The 25200-nt window shown below is 36.2% G+C and overlaps 3 protein-coding genes across 3 annotated transcripts in view; 2 read left to right on the top strand and 1 right to left on the bottom strand.

The window, feature by feature from the left end:
- The first annotated feature begins 4297 nt into the window (after positions 1-4297).
- Positions 4298-6077, top strand: LOC125372130 (TPR and ankyrin repeat-containing protein 1-like). The gene is made up of 2 exons (XM_048381189.1): positions 4298-5522; positions 5647-6077. The coding sequence occupies exons 1-2, from the start codon at positions 4556-4558 to the stop codon at positions 6075-6077; spliced, it is 1398 nt and encodes a 465-aa protein (XP_048237146.1). The 5' UTR covers positions 4298-4555.
- Positions 5994-11615, top strand: LOC124143774 (TPR and ankyrin repeat-containing protein 1-like). The gene is made up of 6 exons (XM_048382516.1): positions 5994-6763; positions 7166-7363; positions 7751-7811; positions 8012-8215; positions 8410-8732; positions 10093-11615. The coding sequence occupies exons 1-6, from the start codon at positions 6080-6082 to the stop codon at positions 10183-10185; spliced, it is 1563 nt and encodes a 520-aa protein (XP_048238473.1). The 5' UTR covers positions 5994-6079; the 3' UTR covers positions 10186-11615.
- Positions 11616-21329: 9714 nt separating this feature from the next.
- The window catches only part of LOC124143776 (TPR and ankyrin repeat-containing protein 1-like), a 46260-nt gene continuing 42389 nt past the window's right edge, over positions 21330-25200 (bottom strand). The window contains exon 25 of the mRNA XM_046512865.2: positions 21330-24939. Within this exon, the coding sequence (XP_046368821.2) occupies positions 24625-24939 (315 nt within the window). The 3' untranslated portion in view covers positions 21330-24624. The remainder of the gene's footprint in view (positions 24940-25200) is intronic.

The following is a 25200-nucleotide window of genomic DNA, read 5'->3' as shown; positions in this document are numbered from 1 at the left end:
AACAGATTTGAAATTTCCAGACTAATTTAATGATAGCTACCAGGTTAATCATGTTGATTTGTTTTCAGGAAAGTTGAACATACTTAACTGGATGCTTGAAACCATTGTGCCATCACAAGGAGTGGATACCATCACAGATAGTTCTGGGAGAACCATTTTCGACATGAATGAATATCTGATTAGCCCTCAGTTGCATCTTTACCTTGAACAATTTCGGGCTTCCACACCTTCACTATTTCGGAGGATCTACCAAACAGGTATTATACTGGAAGGATTCATACCCAGTCTCCGAATGTGTGAGTAATATGATAAAAGAGTTAGACATGGTAATTCAGTGTACAATGTGTACAAGTACTGTGGAGGATATCACTGTTGCACTATACATGTTGTATATGAATTGGGGCCTTTGCTTTCATTTATTTTTATTTTTCAGTGTCATCATTGCTTTCGACTGTTTTTAGTAGATTTCGCGAAGAAGAGCACCACAGTGATGATGGTGTATTTCACTCAAAACAACTGCTATTGGACGAGGAATCTAAAGCAGTTGAATGTCAAAATGACCAACAATACAACTATGCGTGTGACCTTGTAGAACTAGGACACGTCAATAAGGCAGTGGCAGTATTTGTAGAGGTACTTCTGAAGAGAGACACACATGACAAGAAACATCTCACTGAAATGTGCCTGAATGGAATAGCCAACCATGCCTCAGTACAAGGTAATCAAACAAGCAAACAACTTGATACTAAATTCACCACATTAAACCCCAAAATGGGTGTTTCGCCTGTTAAACTTAGGGTTGACTTTTAGGGCCTTAGGGGGCACGGGTGGCCCAGTCGTCTAAGGCGCCGCGATTCGCTGTGCAGAGTTGCGTCCCTTGGGCACGCCAGAAACCTATGATTGTGGGTTCGAATCCCGGTTCGCCCCGATTATGTTTCTAGGTTTGTCAGCACCATACCCGTGCTCGTGGGTTTCATCAAAGTGGTAAACGTCTGAGACCTGCATCACTAAAGGCTTTCCTCTCACATTAGGCTGACACGCCGCGACATAACTAGAATACTGTTAAAAGGGGCGTTAAACCCAACTCACTCACTCACTTTAGAGCCTCAATCGCGGTCTTGTGGTAGAAATGTATTGGCGCTTCAGTTACAAACTTTGATGGCCAGAAGTTTTAAGGGTTGTGACCACATTGATTTGAAAACAGTATTGTCACAATGTTTCCATGAATGCCTAATTCACTCATTTTTTGTGTTTGGTTTAGTTCAGTGTTTCTGTTTATGCCTTTAGAGATCACGTGTATTGACAAGTCTGTTCTTGAAACCTTCACAAGTAAATTTAGTGCTGAGGAAAAACATAATTGAAATATTTATGTTGTTTTTTTCCAATTCAGATTTTCCCCAAACGATTAATGGCCTAAACATCAAAGAAGTGTTAGGGCTGCTCAAAATGTTTGTAGAGAGGGGAAAGTGGTACCAGTTTGAAAGGCTGGTTTTCTCCTATGGTGAACACAAACATGGACGAAAAATGGCCCAAAACATATCTGTTTTGGCACTTATTCAGTGTAAGCTTTTTGACGGGTTTGAATCAAACAGACTTAGGATTCTGAAGATTTTTTTGGACCATGAAGCAAACATTGACAAATGTGACGTCGCTATTGAATCAGCTCTAGAAAAGAAGGAGTTTCGAGTTTTCTTCGCCCTTGTCCACCATGCAAGTCGCTCTTCCTTCATGATTACTACTGGTGGAGCAGCAGCTCTCGTGTTTTTACGTACAGGTACATCGTAGAGGTGGTTCTTATATAATGAGAGTCATCAAAGTTAAAAAGAGTTGTGTTTTTTTCGAGGGTTTGAGTATATATTGTACTCAGGTATAAACGCTTAACACTTAATAGTTCACAGGTTCATTTTGTTCAATCGTTATCAAAACATTTACCTCTGAGCGACTGTGAAAACAATTACTAGTTAGGTTTTTAGATAATATCTCTAGACTTCCATATAACCCGCGGGCTCCAAATATTTATTTAAAAGCATCATACATTATCTTTTAGCTTCGAAATATTTGTTTGACACCACGTCGTTTCTAACCAATGTGTAACTTCCCTTTTAAACTCGAAAACATATTTTTAACCTAACTTCATATCAAATGAAACTTGCAAACACTTGTTCTTGAAAAGACATGCATGCACATACATATGTTCAAATGTTTCTCGTCATTCTGGCATTTTTAGATATTGTGCAGAATAATTTTACACGAAAGTTAATAACTAAGGGTGCAGTGACAGTGAATATTTAGGGAACTGGTTTTCAGTTTGTGATGTTAAAAACGCACAAGAATTCATTGTGCAAGCATCCAATAAAGACACATCAGGTATATAATTTATCAGGTGTATTGGATACAGAGTCATCCATAGTCTATTTCAGAACATCACAGATGTACAGCTTTCTTAACTGCTGATACTAAATGAGCATCACAATAATGTTGCCATGTAAGCAAATATTTAAGCGATTGCTCTTGGTAACTGAGGTTATAAATATAAAACCAGCTGCATAACAGATCTACACTATTTCCGTCTTCTTGTTCCTATATGGAATAAGTACAATAACATTCCGGAGGAATTTCATAATTTCCCTTTGTTGATATACTTGTGGTAAAACCATAACTACCTCCAAGCCTATATTGGTCATTGCTGTTATATAGAGGATGACACTAGATACATGCAATTTATCTCCCTTCAATCCATGTTTATCGTTAGAGGAGACTAAATGGATCGGGTGTTCAGGCTCGGTGACTTGGTTGATACATGGGCCTACCTTTAGAATACAGTACCACAAACTTTTCAAACACGTGATCATACCCTATGACGTAATTTGTAGTATTTTGTTGCCAGTCACACCGGCGAAACAATGCATGACCTGTGACATCAGGGGTCATCGAGTGTGCATAAGCTCCTCCCAGTGAGCTATCATCTCTGCACGCGATGTCATTGAATACGCCCTGCGGTGTTGAGAGTTTTGAGTATTTGTTTACTAATTATAGCCTGCGACGGCGCATTTTAGAGCAAGCATTAGTTTCAAGCACTTTTATCTTTTATATATTTTTTATTTCGTTTTTCTCGTAATTCAAGTGGATAAAATGGTTATAAATGGGAACAAATAGACATATATTATTTTTTCGGTTCATTAATTTTATTATTATGCACAAGAATGCAGTTTATTAGAGATGTTATATTGGCGCTGAACACATCCAAATGTCGCCAGAGTTAGGGTAGGTTACCCCGAACTTTACGATCATTAGGGTTAGGTACTCGTTTAGTGGCTATTATAGATTATATAACGGCTCCTAATATTCTTCACACAAAAACGTCGAGTAAAAAGGATGAAATGGTTTTGTGTCGAATATTTTGGCAACTGGAAACTGTCCTGGAACATTCACACAAGCCACTTTCACCGGCTACATTTTTTCAGTACCGATTCAAAAGCGAACTGACCGTTGTGTCGTCACTAGTCATGCTAATTCCTCCCTCGTTCCTTACTGTTATCCACATCATCCTTACAGTGTTCCCTACCTCACTTTTCTGTCACAAGAATCACCCGACGAATTATTAAATACCATATCATTCATGCGTACTCGCGAGTTCGACGTCTGACGTCTGACGCCTGGAGCCGTTTTCATTTCGCGGCATATCGGCTCATTTCTCTCCACTCGGTATCTTGTACATTACGGAATGGGACGAGTGTGCCAAATGGCATCGGGATCATTCGTAAGTGTCCGTAGACTAAAGTCACGAGACACCATTCCTACCCGTAACCTTCGTAAGTGTCCGTCATCTATTCGACCCTTTTCGTTCAGTTCCGTAACGCCATAGGCATGACTAGGTAAATTTGCACTAAGTTTAACAGTGTGGACGTAGCTCAGTCGGTTAGCTGTCGGGCTAACAATCCAAAGGTCGCCGGTTCGCGTCCGACGGATTCTCGTATAAACTGGTTGCTTGTCTTGAGACATGTGACCTACGGCAGAGATCGTCCTCACGAGAAGTTGTGGTACTGTATTCTAAAGGTGCTCCGTGTATAGGTACATAGGTAATATGTTTATGTACAAAGGACATATGATGAATTTCTTTGCGTGCATATTTAAAATGCTTTTTACACCCAATTAAAATACTGAATACTGAAACATTCGTTTGATAATATCTAAGTTATATTCTGTGTGTTTGTAACTTGATATGTTTCCCCTAGGACACAGTGGTCTGGTGGACTTTCTGAATTTGTGCACTGGTTACCCATCATCCTCTCTATACATATCCCCCGAGAAAGCAACGTCAATTCGAAGAAACATCGAAGACGCTGTGTATTCAGTGAAAGCTGATGAATTCATCGCACATGTAAAGAACTACAGGACTCAAAAGAGCACTATATCTTATTCTGGTACAAGTCATCACCAGGGACCATCAAAACGAGATCACGCCGGATCTGTTCAAAGAGTGCAGCCTAAACAACAGCAAACAACCATTGCAGTAGAAACAAACTTAAGTGATGAAAGAATCTTAATAGAGAGAATGCTTCAGAAAATACCAAGTTATCATGAACAAAGTACCATCATCTCAACATATAGAGAAGTGAAGGTGACCGGGGATGCGGACACTAGGGACGTGTCGGGGGCGGAGGAGATGGGTGACATACCGAATTTTGAAGGATTGGCCTGGGAGGTTGAATGCAGTTCTTGTGTTTGGAAACTGTTCAAACACAGGCCCTATTATCTGAAAAAGAAATTCATTCTTGTAATTCACAAACTTGCATTGGGACAATGGGATCCACCACTAAGGAAGGTGATCAAAGGTGTCAGGTCGGTGGAAATATATGAGGCTGAGTTTTCAAAGGATGCACGAGTGATTTGGAAAATTGGCATTTCAAGAATGAAGGACACTCCATTATATACACAGGTCATTAGTATATTGGACATAGTATTTGATCATGACAACCTTAGAAGAGCCATTGACAAAGTGGCGGAAGCTCACCGAAAAGGACAGGAGTGCCAATGGACAAAGACGTTGAAGGGAATCAAGCACCAACAGTTTCTAGGGAAGAGGTCTGAAACTTACAGAGAACCAGTGTTATATAAGGAAGAAAAGCAGGCAATAGATGCTTCTACTTCTGAACTGACACAACTTTATCCGCTGGTGGATGGAAGTGAAACTGTATTTCATATCTACCGGTTTCATTCTTTCACCACATCGATGGCAAAGTGTATAATTCAGGACAATTATACAGCCCAGTTTCCCTTTAAGCTCAATGATGAAGAGCATGTGATTATCAACTCTAAACCTTATGAACCCATACTGCTTTTGGGGAGAAGTGGAACAGGGAAAACAACTTGCTGTCTTTACCGATTGTGGCAGAATTTCTGTTCCCAATGGAACACTGGTAATGAGACAGATGAACTGTCCTTAACAAAAACAGATATGCTTCAGACTTCCATCAGAGAAAACACGGAACGCCCTTCGAGTCCTAGTTGTGGACAATGTGGTAAGTATATCTCGTGAAGTGAGTTTAGAAATACACTTTTGTACTTTCCTTATTTCTTCCATAGTAAATGCCCTATGTCAATCCTATAAAAGATGTATACATTCAGTTGTTCTTTTCATCATAGGATCTAAACGACCAGGTCATCTTCATCAGATATTTGTGACAAAGAACCATGTTCTATGTGCAGAGATCAAGAAACAATTTACAGAACTGTATCATGGACAGAATAATACAATGCCCCATGGAAGTCATAATTGTGGACCACTTCCCTCAAAATTGAAAGTTGTCACTGATGTTAGTTTCCCTCTCTTCCTTACTTCGAAGCAACTGCTGTTGATGCTGGATGCCTCCCTCGACCCACCTCATTTCTTTGAAAGAAACGAAGATGGAAGTCTACGGGAGAACATAGAAGGTTGGAAAGATGAAGTTGATGTGTTGGACGACACTGTTGTTGACGATCATATAAGGCTAAACATGCAAACCATTCAAGATTTATTACATTTGAAGTATTTGAAAGGAAAATCTGGCCAAAAATTTCTCAAACGTCATGTTTGAAAATGCAACCGTCTCTTGTGTGGTCAGAGATTCTTTCCTTAATCAAGGGATCATTTGAAGCTATGTCAAAACTGGATGGACATCTTACATTAGAAGAATATATTGATATTGGGAGGAAGAAATCGCCGTTTTTTAGTGGAGAGAGGGATGTTATATATGCCATTTATATGAAATACAAACGTTTCATTAGAAAAGAAGCTATGTTTGATGAGGCAGATGTAGTGTTTGACATTTATAAGAGATGCAAGGCTGAACTTGACATGCCCTGGACCATACATCAATTGTATGTGGATGAAACACAGGATTTTACCCAAGCAGAGCTGCTGCTTCTGATGAGTATTTCTCAAAACCCAAATGATATATTTCTCACAGGTGATACAGCACAGTGTATAATGAGAGGCATTGCATTTCGGTTCTGTGACATTCAGGCATGTTTTCATCATGTCAGAGAATGTTCTTCAGCTGAGGCAAAAAGCCAGATGAATGTGCCAAAAATTCAAAAACTAGTTTTCAACTACAGGTCCCATAGTGGAATACTCTCTCTTGCATCTTCTGTCTTGGACATTATGACAGAATATTTTAAAGAATCCTTTGATAGCTTGGAAAAGGATGTTGGATTGTTCCATGGAAAACGTCCTCTTCTGCTAGAATGTTGCTCCTCACAAGATTTGGAAATGTTTCTCAAGGTATTTCAAGAGAGTATAAGAATTTTCTCTATTTTAGAATTTCGCTGAAGTATTGGAATGCACATAAGGTAGCAGCATGTGTATACTTTACAAGATGGGTATACCACAAGATAAATGTATAATATTATGTATTGTTACATACTTAATTGTATAATTGCTTAAGTAAACAAAGTATATCATATGAATGAAGTCACCAATTGTGCAGTGTAAAAAGGCAGTTTTAATTTTATACAAATCTTTTATCAAGAAAATATATATTAGTTGTTTTTTTAATTATTGGATACCTATTTAGAATTGTTATTAACAGGAACCCATTAAAATCACAAGACAACATGGTCAATTAACATCGTATGTTGTATGTCAATGTCATACATATATGCTGTTTACATTTTATGCAAACAGGAATCTAGAGAATCTAAAGACACAGGACAAGGATCTATTATATTTGGATCCCATCAAGCCATTCTGGTTGCAAATCAGGAGGCCAAGGCCACTTTACCGACGGTATTCAAAGAAAATGCTAATGTCCTGACTATCTGTGAATGTAAAGGCCTTGAGTTTGATGACGTCTTATTGTACAACTTCTTCAAGGATTCACAGGTACAGTAAATGTAAAACCTGACACAAGACAATATTTTCTCATGTACTATCATAATCATTTCTATATAATACCAATGCCGTTTTTCTTCTCACAATGATGCATGATATGGCCAGCGTATTTGTCAATCCCATGCCAATTAGATATACATTGTACTTGCTTTACCTTACATTTCGTTACTGAAATGAATATAAATAAGAGGACCAATGTACGTGTGTGTGGAAAGTAGAATAAGAAAAAAGCTACATGGGTCACAAGATTCAGCTTGCAATTATTAAACTATCTGCGTGTTGTAGTAAAAGTAATTAATTATACCAAATACGACAAGGGTAGCCGTTGTCATCAAATCATGTATGAGTTTATTACGTTTTGTCTTGTGTATTTCACAGGTGACAAAGGAGTGGAGGGTTGTAACTTCTTTCCAGAACAGCCTTGGGCTATATTCCACAGGTACATTTTATCATCATTACGTTATCGAAAGGTAAATATTAGTAAATTACATATAAAGTCAAGTGCTACCAATATTTCCAAATGATATGGCACGATCGTTTCGCATACTGATCCATGTTCTTGTAAATATTAATATTCCATGTTTCAATGTATTGCAATAGTTCATTTATCTCATCTAGCTTGTTTCTTGCTTTACTCAGGAAATGACCTACGTGCGTTGGAGTTTGATACATTAAAACACAAACTTTTGAACTCGGAGCTCAAGTATCTTTACACAGCTTTGACCAGAGCCCGGTGTAATTTGTGGATCTATGATGAGGATACGGATAAACGAGCTCCTATGTTTGAATACTTTAAGGCCAGGAAACTTGTCAGAGGGTCGGAGAAATCCAGTGACACTTTTGGTCAGTATTTATGCATCTGTGTAGAATATAAAATAGCATGCAGTGTTGTCATTATACATACTGAAGACATCTGGTATATGCTAAACGTATTTTGTAACATAATTACCTGGTCGAACGCAACTCGTTGCTTTGTGTCACAATCGGCAACTGATTATAGTTCAATGAATTTATCACATCCTATTTAATCTTTGTAGAAGAAGATGGTCTGGAATTTGCTAAAGCATCTAATGCTGAAGACTGGGTCCAGCAAGGAGACACATTCATGACACATCGTTTATATATGGATGCTGCAAAGTGTTACAGAAGAGCTGGCGACGATGATAAAAGACTTTCTGCAATAGCTTACAACAAAGCCGTGATAGCAATGACAAAAAGCGATGAAGCGAAACGGAAAAGCTACTTTCTATCAGCAGCAGCTGATTTTCTGAAGTGTAATAAAATAACTAAATCAGGTACCTGTTTGCGGTATGCAGACGAATATGTACTTTCTGGGCTTGCCTATGAAAAGAATGGAGAGGTAAGTGTTTTGTTTTGTTTTCTGAATGAAGGTATAAAAATCGTTAGTCTTGCACCAGTGGGAACTAGTCCTTGACCATTTCTGTGTGTATATCGGTTCTAATGGTTAGTGTGATCATATAGTGATGCTCTTAGTCGTTAAAGAGGTCGGGGTCATATTCGAAATTTGCATTTTGCAGCCAGCGTCACTAATCTTGGGTAAACCAACCTCTATTGGCCAGAAATGCACGAATTCTTCGAGGCAGTTTGACTTATGATTCATTGAGAGTGGTGGGTGAGTTTTGACGTTGACGAACACGTCTGCCAAAGAAGTCCCAGGCGTGTTCAATGGAGGAAACTGAGTGTTGGCCATAGCATGACATGGATGTTTTGCTGCTGCAGGAATTGGGTTACAATCCTGACATGATAAGCATGTGCATTATCATTAAAGATGAAACGTTGCCCAACACGTTGTTCAAATGGCACCACACCTGGCGCAATACTGTTGCCCCGATATTATTGACCTGTGAATCTGCCATGGACAATAAGGAGCGCAGTTCGGCCAGTCATTGTAATACCACTCTATTCCATTGTGGACTCCATTAAAATGTTTTTAATAAAGGGGCTTTTGAGCGTTTGATTCAAAGAAAACAATATGATTCTGCTCACAACCGAGTCGAGGTGACAATGGTAAAGCTGGCATATAACCCCTTGCTCGAACTGCCCGATCACACGTGCTACATGACTGTCATAATGCTGTATTTGAGACCTTGGTTTCCTCGGAAATGTTCTTGCCACATAAATAGCTTACTTTTATTGCCAGACATTGGTGTATTTTCCAGTAGTTTCATCTAAAAATAAATAATATCACCTACTTCCTTTCCGGGCATATTACATAAATAAATAGTATGGTTGAGGGGAATACTACACCGATCATGATATATTAATGTAATTATCACTACACGTCCATTGAATAATCCACCCTATTGCTTGCCAGTCATAAAACCATTGTGATGACATTGTTGTTGCAGCTTATTCTGAGCCATGAATTCACTGACTGTTCTGAAAGCGCATATTAACAAGTACAATTTACGAAACTATTTATTTATCATAGTATGCAGATCTGCGAAATTATCTATCAACCATTACATGGTTTAAGTCAGTAAAATCAATCGAATCGTTGGAGCTTGTTGCTTCTGGGACCGGAATCAACAGATTCACATGGTTTTATCCAATACGTAAAGTGATAAATGATTGATACATGAACACAATATGCTTGTGAAATGTTTTTATGAATAATGGTTGCAGTGTGTAGACATGCTATGGTTGTTGTATGGCAACAAATACCATTTGAGGGTTCAAGAGTACTTCATTTGTTTCAGTATGCAGCTGCAGCCAGGATGTACCGACAGGGTGGAGACTATGAAGCTGAAAGACGCTGCCGTGACCTGAAGAGATGTTTTCAGAATCCTTGAAACGTGCAGTCAACGTCGGTGGAACTTGAGTACAAACTTAAGTAAATCTTGCTCAAATGAGAAAACAACTACTTTTGTGTTGTCGTGGCAACGTGGAAGTCACTTGCTGTAAGGTGGTTACACGAGACATTTTGTCATAATACACAATACTGCAGATGTATCATTGCACAATCAGATGTATAAATTAGTGTGTGTGTGTGTGTTTTGTCACTACGGTAGTTATAACATTGTAAATTTGTGTATCACTGGTGTTGAGATACTAATATGTATTTGTTCGTTTAAGAGTCGTTTTCAGACAAGACACTAACAGCGAGCATATGGGAGACAAGAAAGGAAATGTACAGTTTCTGATCGTTTGAGTTATATATGAGTGATTGCGCTCTTTGCGTTATTTATAAAACATGAGATTTTATCGGTTAATGGTTCACCTATATGATTATTTTACTTCAACACTCAAGTACTTTAACTGGAGAAATTGTCAGTGATGATATGTAAATAAACATATTTCAAAGTAAAAATGCGAAACCAAACACACAGACACGGACATTATACCTTAGTAAGTATTGTATGATTTGCTGATTATCCTCTGACGTTGGAATATTACATGTTTCGTTAGAACGTTATGAATTATACAAAATCAAACGAGATCGATGCAGCTGAACAAAAATAGTTACACGAGAATAGACATATTCACAAGTACAATGTACACAAGCATATACAAATGTCCCTGGGACGCTTTTGCCAGTTAGACTCTGTCATTGTATGTAGGGGGCACGGGTGGCCCAGTAGCCTAAAGCACCGCAATTGCGTCCCATTGGGCACGCCAGAAACGTTTGATTTTTGGTTCGAATCCCGGTTCGCCCCAATTATGTTTCTAGGTTTGTCAGCACCATACCCGTGCTGGTGGGTTTCACCAAAGTGGAAAAACCTGCATCTCTTTTCCTCCCTCATCAAGCTGACAGATCGTGAAATAACTGAAATACTGTTCAAAGCAGCGTTAAACCGCTTACTCACTCATTTGTATATAGTGACAGATGCTATGACAGTTATAAATTTAATGTTCCTCAAAACAGGCTGTCAAGACACCCAAACGGTGTCTTTCCAAATCCTAGAAGATTAATCACAAGCGTATCGTCGTCACCTGTATCAACGTCCATATATTGTATGCACATATGAATGAACAGTTTATGTAGCACACAGTTTATAATTTTGTACATAAATACATGCGTATGAACATCTTATGCTGCACATATCTCCAAACTACCATTATGTGATATAAGTAGAATAACTCCTGAACAATAGCATTGCTGCTATTGTAAAGTGGTTTTCAAAACTACATCTTCCAGGACTGAACAGTTTATAAATACGTACATCCTAAATTATATGGGTATTTTCTGTACATAGATACACATACTTATCAATGAACCGTAAATTGTACATACAACCTATTTTTCCAAGTACATAGTTTATTTTGTGTACTTTTAAATAGTATGTTGTAATGTATTTTAATCCAAATGAAATCAATTTTTTAACATGATACGTATGTTTATCTTTCAATAAATAATCTTTGCTGTAAATATTGATGACTGTATAACTCAATGAGCATTCTACATTTAATACACAATTCTATGTTTCATCCGTATCTAGATATGTGCGTTGCATTGAAATTGTATTTATTCTAGATACATGCACCACAAAATTGTCATTATCCATACGTACATCCTAGATTATATTGGTATTTTCTGTACATAGCTACAACTACTTACCAATAAACCGTAAATTGTACATATACACATATATCTCCAAGTACATAGTTTATTTTGTGTACTTTTAAATAGTATGTTGTAATGTATTTTAATCCAAATGAAATCAATTGTTTAACATGATACGTATGTTTATCTTTCAATAAATAATCTTTGCTGTAAATATTAATGACTGTATAACTCAATGAGCATTCTACATTTAATACACAATTCTATGTTTCATCCGTATCTAGATATGTGCGTTGCATTGAAATTGTATTTATTCTAGATACATGCACCACAAAATTGTCATTATCCATACGTACATCCTAGATTATATTGGTATTTTCTGTACATAGCTACAACTACTTACCAATAAACCGTAAATTGTACATATACACATATATCTCCAAGTACATAGTTTATTTTGTGTACTTTTAAATAGTATGTTGTAATGTATTTTAATCCAAATGAAATCAATTGTTTAACGTGATACGTATGTTTATCTTTCAATAAATAATCTTTGCTGTAAATATTAATGACTGTATAACTCAATGAGCATTCTACATTTAATACACAATTCTATGTTTCATCCGTATCTAGATATGTGCGTTGCATTGAAATTGTATTTATTCTAGATACATGCACCACAAAATTGTCATTATCCATACGTACATCCTAGATTATATGGGTATTTTCTGTACATAGCTACAACTACTTACCAATAAACCGTAAATTGTACATATAATCATATATCTCCAAGTACATAGTTTATTTTGTGTACTTTTAAATAGTATGTTGTAATGTATTTTAATCCAAATGAAATCAATTTTTTAACATGATACGTATGTTTATATTTCAATAAATAATCTTTGCTGTAAATATTGATGACTGTATAACTCAATGAGCATTCTACATTTAATACACAATTCTATGTTTCATCCGTATCTAGATATGTGCGTTGCATTGAAATTGTATTTATTCTAGATACATGCACCACAAAATTGTCATTATCCATACGTACATCCTAGATTATATTGGTATTCTCTGTACATAGCTACAACTACTTACCAATAAACCGTAAATTGTACATATAATCCTATATCTCCAAGTACATAGTTTATTTTGTGTACTTTTAAATAGTATGTTGTAATGTATTTTAATCCAAATGAAATCATTTTTTTAACATGATACGTATGTTTATATTTCAATAAATAATCTTTGCTGTAAATATTGATGACTGTATAACTCAATGAGCATTCTACATTTAATACACAATTCTATGTTTCATCCGTATCTAGATATGTGCGTTGCATTGAAATTGTATTTATTCTAGATACATGCACCACAAAATTGTCATTATCCATACGTACATTGTACATCCTAGATTATATTGGTATTTTCTGTACATAGCTACAACTACTTACCAATAAACCGTTAATTGTACATATACACATATATCTCCAAGTACATAGTTTATTTTGTGTACTTTTAAATAGTATGTTGTAATGTATTTTAATCCAAATGAAATCAATTGTTTAACATGATACGTATGTTTATCTTTCAATAAATAATCTTTGCTGTAAATATTGATGACTGTATAACTCAATGAGCATTCTACATTTAATACACAATTCTATGTTTCATCCGTATCTAGATATGTGCGTTGCATTGAAATTGTATTTATTCTAGATACATGCACCACAAAATTGTCATTATCCATACGTACATCCTAGATTATATTGGTATTTTCTGTACATAGCTACAACTACTTACCAGTAAACCGTAAATTGTACATATACACATATATCTCCAAGTACCTAGTTTATTTTGTGTACTTTTAAATAGTATGTTGTAATGTATTTTAATCCAAATATAATCAATAGTTTAACATGATACGTATGTTTATCTTTCAATAAATAATCTTTGCTGTAAATATTGATGACTGTATAACTCAATGAGCATTCTACATTTAATACACAATTCTATGTTTTATCCGTATCTAGATATGTGCGTTGCATTGAAATGTATTTATTCTAGATACATGCACCACAAAATTGTCATTATCCATACGTACATCCTAGATTATATTGGTATTTTCTGTACATAACTAGAACTACTTACCAATAAACCGTAAATTGTACATATACACATATATCTCCAAGTACATAGTTTATTTTGTGTACTTTTAAATAGTATGTTGTAATGTATTTTAATCCAAATGAAATCAATTGTTTAACATGATACGTATGTTTATCTTTCAATCAATAATCTTTGCTGTAAATATTGATGACTGTATAACTCAATGAGCATTCTACATTTAATACACAATTCTATGTTTCATCCGTATCTAGATATGTGCGTTGCATTGAAATTGTATTTATTCTCGATACACACATTTGTTATAATAGAAAATAACTTACGAGCTTCGAGAAACACCCTTAAAATGTTTAGGGTGAATTTAACGTTTACTGTTATACGTTAATTTTACAACGGGTTTTTATCGGCCATTCCAAGCGTCGAGTGGGTTATTTATATTCTTACCAAAAACATTCTATGTGGTAATCGGGGGCACGGGTGGCCCAGTCGTCTAAGGCGCCGCGATTCGTTGTGCAGAGTTACGTCCCTTGGGCACACCAGAAACATGATTGTGGGTTCGAATCCCGGTTCGCCCCGATTATGTTTCTAGGATTGTCAGCACCATACCCGTGCACGTGGGTTTCACCGAAGTGGTAAACGTCTGAGACCTGCATCACTTCGGGCTTTCCTCCCACATTAAGCTGACACGCCGTGATATAACTGGAATAATGTTAAAAGCGGCGTTAAACCCAACTCACTCACTCACTCACACTATGTGGTAATCACTTACAAAACGTGTCAGCTTTCGGCAGATGTAAGAGAGCCTATACCTGAGCCATGACACGTATCCATCCTCGTGAAAAAAGTCATCCCTGAAGCAGACATACCTTCTCACTTCCGTTTAATGTATGCTGCAGATGAGAAAGAAATCCTCTAAATAATGTAATGTTATTTCAAGTAAACAAAATAAAGAACAGTGTATGTTCATACAAGAACCAAACACTTGATGATGATCCGTTATTGTATGAATGAAGCTGTAACTGACTAGAATCCCCAACGTTTTTTACGTGAATTTTGGGCTAGGTCATAAGCGGCGTGAGTCATATTAAATGTGAAGCATCTGACTTCGTTATGCTGAGTCAGCACCAACAAGGCACGACAAATAATCAACAAGCATGTTAGTGGTTTCAAGATACATTTTGTCTGAACGAAACTGACTTTTGGACTTGAAATAGGTACAATTACGTCCGTCGTCCCAATCAAAGTGATTTCACGTAGACCTATTTGGCTTGTCTCCAAAACCTGCAGACATGTTGATACCTCTTTTGTACTGCAATCCAAAGCTCCACAAAAACTGTACAAAGCGAGGCACTTGTACACTGCAGGGTCCAGAAAACATACCACCAAATCCCCGTCTCAAAGGTTACCTATAATCCTTAGAACTTTGTTAATATTCGCAAACAGTATGATTAATGTCATGTGGATTCTCAAAAACTCAAAGAATTTGCTTGCATTTTTGCAATCTCTGAAAAAGAACCAAGTTTAATTCTGTCAAAACAATTGATTTTCCAGTTTCATCGCTAACTCACACGAGAAACTTAAGGGAAAACTTTACTCATTGATCCATAACGTATGTTTCTCTGAACGTGGTTACCATACAAAAACATATCTATCTTCAAAGGTTCAGGACAATTTGTTAATAATGACATCTGAAGTTTACTGAAACAACTATATATGAAAAATTGATCTTGCTCACAGGTACCAGCTATGCGAAATTTGGTTAGGATAGGAGAAATAGGCAAAATGTAGGCATCCCCATGGAAACCAATTGTGCTCCCCTCCTTGATTATATGTTTCTTTGTGTATATGAATCAGAATGGCTGTTCAGATAAGCAAACTCAGGAGTCGGGAATTTTGGCCAAGACGTTTAACTTTAGCATATCGATGATCTGTAATCGTTCAGAATATGGTCAAAAAGCCAATTCCCTTCCACTGATTGACACCCGTGAAGATCCGGGTTAGGTTTGGTCTTCAGTAACTCATGCCCGTTGTAAGAGGCGTATAAACGGAATCGGGTGATCACCATCGCCTACGAGGTTCATGCATGTCATCGTTTCCAAATTGCGTAGATCGGTGTTCATGATGTCATTCACTGGATTGTCTGTTCTCGATTCGATTATTTACAGGCAGCCGTCATATTATTGAAATGTTGCTGAGTGCGGCGTTAAACAACAAACAGTCAATCAATCCACAGATTCTCCCACCTGAACTAGAAATAAAAGAGACCAGTAAAGACTCCATCTGTGTTGTGTGTGTTCATTTGGTAAAGAACGTGATATAAATTCATTCACATACTTACCAATGAACTTGTATATACATGTAAATACCCAAGCTAGTCCATATTCCAAGAACAATCATGTGACTGTATCTCGTATACAATGTTACAAGGTAGATAGTATATGGTATATACGGTTGCAAAGAGTTACAACTTAAACACTTATTTTGAAGCACAAGTTGCCAATTTGACCAATGACAATCATGTGTGAGGAGAGTAGAACGCCATTCCCTCAATTGGTTTTATTGTCGGATTTTCTTTACTCTTTATTTAGATATCGAATATAGCGAGAAAGCACTCTTGTTTAAAGTTATTATATATTCTGGTTTTATGCTGTAATGTCTGATAATATGTCTTACCTTTTAATGGTCAAATACTAGTTTTATATACAACTTTGTGATATTCTTGTCGACATGTTTTTAGAGTTGTTATTTATGTATCATATTTTCCAGTTATGACCTGGCTGAAATATTGCCGATGTGACTAATATGTATAAATTTTAACCCACTGACTCTAGTGACACAAAACAGACACATTAGTGTGGCTTGATGGTTGGTAAGTTAGAGTGTAATGAGAACTTGACAATGATCTAATCCGAATTATTTCTATAATGCATATAGAAGTGAAATTGATAATAATTAATGACTTAGTTATTGTATACACTTTATTGATTTTGCAAAATTTATGCCAACAGTGTTATGATTCTAGATATTAAACATTATACTATATGACACTGCAATACACAGTGTAGAACTGTCACACCAATGAAGCCAGGGTACTGTCTCATTCGGGGATGCTGTTCGGGGTGATCATAGTAACAGGATATCTTTTCGCCTGCTGTTTCCAGCGCATACTACACAACACACGCTCACAGAATATCAAATGGTTCCATGAACGTATTTTTCATGATTTAAGCAAGGATTTGTGATATCTTTTAGTCTTCTGTTTCGCATGTAAGTACATTAATCCGACTTAAGAAAGTATCAATACATTGTTAATAGCTAATGTTATGATGTGCTGCAAGATGCAATGTGATATTTATGTATATGCAAACTTTGTCAATGCGTAGGATAACAATTGCCGATGTTATTGTCGTTTAGTTTCCATGAACGTATTTTTCATGATTTAAGCAAGGATTTGTGATATCTTTTAGTCTTCTGTTTAGCATGTAAGTACATTAATCCAACTTAAGAAAGTATCAATACATTGTTAATAGCTAATGTTATGATGTGCTGCAAGCACAATTACACAGTATCACAATACGAGTTGCATGTCCTATTGCTAATTTATAACCCACACAAAGATCTACTATCAGGATGTTATGGGAACTATTTGAATTAAACGTTTTCGTGAAAACGCCTGAACAAAATGATTCCATTTCTTTCTGCTATCTCCAAACATTCTTAAAAATGAATTTTATTAATCACACGAAGCAACAGAAAGATTTGTCCAAGGCAGAAATTGATTATTTGATTACTGTTTGAATATATAATGATAACAGAACAAGGGAATACAACTACATTCTCTTAATCTGTTTGTATCTTTTGCTCACATATATTCATGATTTATCAACATTTATACATTCAATATATATTACCACCTACTGTAGTATACCATGTTGTAAATATATTATGTGGAAGTTTATCCAAAACTATTTATCACAATTGCTTTATATCGTTTGAATCACTTAGTTCAATCTTTCATTGTTAGATTGCCCGTGTCAATTTAATTGTAACTACATTGCATGTCAATGAGAGAAATCTAAACTACGCATGAAGGATATTAGTTTGGTTGTATGTGTATATTATTTCTTTTCCGTTGCTTAGACAGGAAGTTATTATTTATAGTACATTTGTGAACGTTCAAACGGTCTTTATAAAGCTTAGAATCTAGTGTTCAACATGGATGTCTCAGCTGGGACCATCTGAATGAATATGTCGTACCAACTTAATCTAGATCACAATGGGTCAATCAAATCCCAGAACGGTCTCACATTCTCATTTTGTAATTGTTTTTTATTTCTGTTATTAATAGTGGTTTTCCGTATTCTCATTCCTGTTAGATCTTTGAGGCTCACTACAACCTCGTAAGACCCTATTTTCATTCTGAATGTAGTAATTGAAAAATGACTATCATATAATAAGCGTATATCATATGTTGCTGTTGTGGAATTCAAAAAGGAAACCGATTCCGTGAGATAGACGGCGATTATGGAAATGTCTACAATAACACAACTTGGACTTCAATATTTGTATTATACTTAAATCTTTTAACAAAATGTTAAATCATGTGTTTGATGTGACGACGCTGTGACTGGCCTCTTTGGTCTACGCCAAGGATCTGTATTGAGTCCTATGCTATTTTCATTCTTCATCAATGAACTATACAATGACATTTCACTTTTTGGAAAACACGAAGTCACTATATCAGGATTACGGAACCAACTGGATATGCTATCAGTGTACTCGGATATATTGAAACTTGAAGTAAACTCAGATAGGACTAATATTGTGAATTTTAGATAAAGAGGACCAATGGTACTGGGAGAAAAGTAGACATTTGAAGGTCAACATATGAATATTGTCTGGGGGTATTAAGTACATTAAACTTAAGTGGATTGGTGTTAAATATATCAACAAACTTGGCGTTGTTACACCTCACGTTTTCTTTAAACTGGTTGATTGTCAAATACAGCAGATTTTATTGTATGGCGCAGAAATATTGAGCTGTCGAAAGCTTTGTTCTATCGAAAAGGTTCACATGTCGCCCAGAAAAGATTTCTTGGACATGTCAACTCCCAGTAATATAGTCTGAGGTGAATGCGGGAGATTTCCACAATATAAAACATCTTATACTCGATGCCTACGCTATTGGCTGAAGTATTATATATGCCTGAACATCGTTTGCCGAAGAGAGCCTATAATGTGATTGTAAATCTTGATAACAGATATGTTTCGACAGAATTGCAGTCTACAGTTTCAAAAAGGGTTGTACATTTTAGATTCAAACACCTCCGCAACACTTTTTTTCGCTTAAGACTTGGTCTGAGTGATCTAAAAGTGAATAATGAAAGATATTTAAATATTGAAAAAACTATAAGAATTTGTCCTGTCTGTAACCTTGGTGTTGAAGACGAATTTCATTCCACGTTTATTTGCGCTTTATATAACAATAAATATAGGATATTACCCGCCGGGTCATTTTCATGTTGTTGTGATTATATGTTTTGTTTGACAGCACAGACCAAGTTATTAGTAGATATACATGAAAATGGCCAGGCGGGTAAATACTTCCGTATTTTGATACATTCAAGATGATTTTATGTTGTCAGTTGTCGGTGTTGTCTTGCTGCTCCGTATACTACACTATTTGTTAATATAACTGCATTTCTATATAACGCTCTTGTATGTGTACCAATGGCCTTTTATAAAATACCCCGCCTCCATTTAATTAAAGACACCGCCGAAAGCTTTTGTTTTTTAATAATGATACCATATCTTAGTTTCATATGTTATTTAAAACGTGATGTTTGACGTTTTGGTTTTGCCGCGCTAAGCAGTATGTCACCTATATGACGGCGGCCTGTAATCAATCGAGTCTGGACGAGACAAACCCACGCTGTCGGGGTACGATGTACGATGACACGCAATCAACCAAATCACTAAGCCTGACCACCCAATCAATATTGTCCGCTTGTACGACACGCAAATATTCCTGGGGACCTGTTCTAACCCGGAATGTCCACAGGGGATGTTTGTGTTAAGTTACAATAGTTGATGGTTAAATAACCGCTTTACTAATGTAACAATTATATTTTATTAGCTAGCATGAGCAGATTTGATACAAGATCCCGAACATTAAAGACAGTCAATACACTAAGCTTAGATATTTTAATGTTTCTGAATTTCTGAATGTGAACATATTAGTATATGTATATCTCGAAAGAGATATCGTCAAAATGGCAAAACCTAACATTATTTGTCGTCATGAAACCGCAACACATATTTGCTGAACTGTTCTTACACTTTGTTCTTTTAGACTTCAATCAACTTTAGTTGCAATGCAATCGGCAGGAAGACCATTTGTATGTAATAATGAATGTACATAATTAAATATATGTTATCGCCCGTTTTTAAGGCATCGATCATTTGATATGCTCTGCGTGTGTGAGAGCTGGGAATTTGTATGGATATTAGATCGGCTAAAACATCCAGTTAAGCCTACATTTTTTTTAAATTACGCCTTGCAACAATGTAGTTGTTGTGGCATGCAGCTTCTCCTCTTTTCAACTGTCTGAAGCATATTTATCTTTTTCAAGAATTATCGGGGACAATATGTTGTTTTTCGAAAAAATCCGAGACTCCGACCCCACGCCCAGTATCAATTAGCCGGACCCTGAGACGTGATTTGAACATTTGACTAGCACAATATAGAGTTCGAGAATTGTACTTGCGTTTCATATTAATTGTACCTGTAGATCATGTTATAAATAGTAAATTACTTCCAGATCAACTGTCTTTCTGAAATATACTTGTAAATTACTTCCAGATCGACTGTCTTTATGACATATACTTGTAAATTACTTCCAGATTGACTGTCTTTATGAAATATACTTTTGTAATAAAGGATAATTTTTAAATTATTTCTGGTTCTTATGTGTTCATATTTCGTATATTTGTTCATGTTCACGATTGCTTAAAAGACTTGACCCGTGAAGATCTGAGGGAGAATAGGTCTTCAGCAACCAATGCGTGCCGTAAAGGGCGATTATGCTTGTCGTAAGAGGCGACTAACGGGATCAGGTGGTCAGGCCCGATGACTTGGTTGATGCATGTCATTGTATCGCAAATGCGTGGATCGATGCTCATGATGTCAATTACTGGATTGTCTGGTCTAGACGCGATTATTTACAGACCGCCGTCATAGAGCTGGAATATTGCTGAGTGCGGCGTTAACCAACAAATAAACAAAGCTTAAAAGACAGGAAAAACGATTTCTAGATTTATTGTAAAATGTACTGACTGAACATGCGTAGATCAAGCAAAAAATCAGACAAAGCCTAATTAAATACTGTCAGAGAATATATGAGATAAGTGGAGTAAATCAGATGTGGGTTTTGCAAAATTCAAACGATGTAGTTGAAGTGATACGATCTCAGACAAGGGAACAATTGTCAAGTTTTAATACTTTCCCCATCATGTCGAGCAATATGCCATCAGCTTCAGCTTATGGCGTCTACATTTCTCAATTGCTTAGGTACTAAAGAGCATGTAGATTCCATTCAAACTGCACAGAAAGACACATTTTGTTTACAACCAAGATTTTGTATCAATGTTTTACCATCAAAGGCCTTGTTAATTCAGTCGAGAATTGTTTTATAAAAGACATTTAGCGAAATGACTGAATATGACATGAGTGGCGGATACTACCGGTAGGGCAGAACATGCTTACCCTTTGTACGAACACCAGGTATCATCATTTCTTTGGCGATCCATTCATATAGTTCTTATAGCTAGTTATCCTGTGAAGCAATGTGCATCCACAGCAGAAATTCGAGACCCCGTTGCTAGGCTGACGTCAAATGGCATTGTTTCGCCGCTTGATCTTGCAAACAATTTCACAAATACGTCATAGGGTATTGTAACGTGATTGTAAACTTTGTGGTACAGGACCCCGTTCCAGAAGGCGATCGTAGCGCCACGACACTTGCTCGTCTAGGTATATGGGAGTTATTGATAACCTTGGCGCTACGATAACTTTCTGGAAAGGAATCCTGAACTCTTAAGGTGGACCGTTGCATGGTATTAAATTAATACGTGTCAACTTTTGACGTGTTTGAAGTATTGTTTTGTTACACTCAATCGGATTATGCTGTGGATCGCGTTGATATCTGCCTATATTCACACACGACATTGTAATTCTAAAAAAAGGTTTTAAACGGCAAGTAATAAATGAAATACTTAACTCTCCCCTGTTTAGCATCAATTTAATGCAACTCGTGAATAGTTCTGGTATTAATTGAGGCTCATTTATTATTCTATATATATCAAATAGTGACGATATCAGGTGTTCGCGAATGGCAATGAGCATAACTAAACTGAAAACAACAGGACAGTAAAATAAAACAGTTTAACTAGAAATCAATACCAATTACAATATAAGTATAGCAGATAGTACATGAATTCTGCTTTTGCACATGTTCACATGTTTCTCTGCAAACCCAAAGCCTACTTCAACCAGAAAGTAAAAAGCCTGCCGCCACATGGTTTGTATTACATATTAACGCATGCAGTAACATACACAAGGATACAATTCGCAATGTAACATGTGTACATGTATCATGTAATTCGTTATTACATATTAACGCATGCAGTAACATACACAAGGATACAATTCGCAATGTAACATGTGTACATGTATCATGTAATTCGTTATTACATATTAACGCATGCAGTAACATACACAAGGATACAATTCGCAATGTAACATGTGTACATGTATCATGTTCGTTATTACATATTAACGCATGTTGTAACATACACGAGGATACAATTCGCAATGTAACGTGTACATGTATCATGTTCCTTATTACATATTAACGCATGCAGTAACATACACAAGGATACAATTCGCAATGTAACATTTTTGTTTACATGTATCAAGTTCGTTATTACATATTAACGCATGCACTAACATACACGAGGATACATTTCGCAATGTAACATTTGTACATGTATCATGTATCGATGACGAACATGATGAAAAACAATATGCGTATAGACTGCAGGGTACTGCACAAATAAGTTAAATAACAATAGGTCTGTATTATAACAAGACATTATACTAGCATTATAATGTGATGTTTCAATGCAGTCTCAAGCACATTGTGCTCCAATACAGTCTCTAACACTTGATTTAACAATTATATTTAACATGTACCTAACACTTGTCATCATGTTAACCATATGACCACCTATATAGTTACGTCGTCATCAAAACCAACTATGTACAAATGCTGTAGGAATATAGATTTTAAAAGATCAATGAAAGGGTTCAATTGTTAGTCTATCCTCACAGACATACACTTATCTCAATGGTAGGATTTAGATTTTTTCACAAATCATAATGATTTCTACTTTTGAAATGCCAAATACTTTCGTATCTTTAATCTCACACTGAATTGTCCTTAAACATTCATATGTTAAGGTTCTTTGTTCATAATTCAATAACCTACTTCTGGGATTCTTACGGCTACTTACGTAATTAAATCATCAACCTTTATTTTTACCCAAGCTAACGTTCTGATCTGTCACGTTCTCCCAGCTGCCAGAATATGGCTGATATTTGTGTATGTGTCATAACACATTAGCATCTATCTAACTGGCGATTGAGGAAAGCGAAAGAACGTAAATTAAAGGCTCTCCAATCAGGTGTACAAAAACCTACATAACATTTTGAAGTTAAAGGTCATATCTGTCCATGGAAGTAGGCTATATTGGAAAATTATGTTGTCAGTGTACAGGGTGATGTCTAAAAATGCAATATTGTCTTGCCATTTTAGTTGACTTGTTATCATAATTATAACATAATGGTTGCACATTTCAGTGAAGGAAATCAGGTGATGAGTGAGTAAGTCAGCTTGATGTCGGAGGAAAGCCAAAAGTGATGCAGGTCTTTGACATTTAGCACTTTCTTGAAAGGCACGAGTATGGGTATGGTACTGAAATAATCAGGGTGAATCGGGTTCGAACTTACAAGATTCGATTTTTCATGCGTAAGGGATGCAACTCTGCACAAAGAACTGCGTGGCTTTAGATAACTGGTCCACCGTGCCCACATCAGATGATCGACATTGGTGTGATGTCAATGTACTGCTCACATGAAATAAACCAAATGGTTTCGTATGATCGCACGTTCCAGACACATGACCAAACAAACACGTCTTTACACACTATTCAGCATGGGAATCGAATCTGGGTCTCTAGTATTACAATCATTTAACCTCCACAACGTCCGACACGCATATAATAATACTAAATGTATAATTAATAATTAATTGATGCAAATATAATATGAAAACAAGATTGAAAGACATATAAAATATGACATACACTACATGAAACTGGTATCTTACACTATGACAAAACATGTACATATCGGTCAACATTCACATCAAGGAAAGGTAAAAGGAAAACGGAAGATAATGCTATTTCCAACTGTTCAGTTCAAAACTATCCTTATAAAATATCTCCGCTCTGTTTTGTTTTACCCTAAGGCATGGTATCAACAGAAATATACACTGTGCCTGTCCTGCTCAAACTGAGTTTCAGCTTGTTGCAGCTCTTCGTTACCTTTTCTTTTCTTTTGAAATCTTGGAGGTGTTTCGTAGGTGGTTTTTTTCTGATTCTTGCGATAGCGCCGTCTTTGTGACTTTCTCGTTTGTCTTGCATCTTTGGTACTGTCTTGACTTTGAAAATGTCGATCTGGTCTTTTGGCCGTCTTTTCAAAGGGTTCTTTTTCAATATCACTTTCATTGTCTGAATATGCGTCCGGAATTTCTTCATTTGGGCCCAATGTCGAGTCAGTATTGACGTTTCCCTTAAAGAATAAGACAGGCGCTATTAACAAATACAATGTAATGGTTGTTGTTTATCTAAAATAGTCAGGGAAAGCAATGTCTCAGAACTATATTTTTAGATTTTTAATAACCTTCAATATTGAACATACCTGTATGTATCTATATTCTCTCTAAGTTTTCAGGTTGCAGTACATAATGTTGCAACTACCACTAAGTTTATTTTTTCAATCATATTTTTAATGTCAGCAACAAAAACAATTTATATAATCCCATTAAATATA

This window comes from Haliotis rufescens, unplaced genomic scaffold (assembly GCF_023055435.1).
Source record: "Haliotis rufescens isolate VD_foot unplaced genomic scaffold, xgHalRufe1.0.p SCAF_1, whole genome shotgun sequence".
Classification (NCBI taxonomy): domain Eukaryota; kingdom Metazoa; phylum Mollusca; class Gastropoda; order Lepetellida; family Haliotidae; genus Haliotis; species Haliotis rufescens.
The sequence above is the reverse complement of the archived record's forward strand: the minus strand, read 5'-3'. Positions and strand labels throughout refer to the sequence as shown.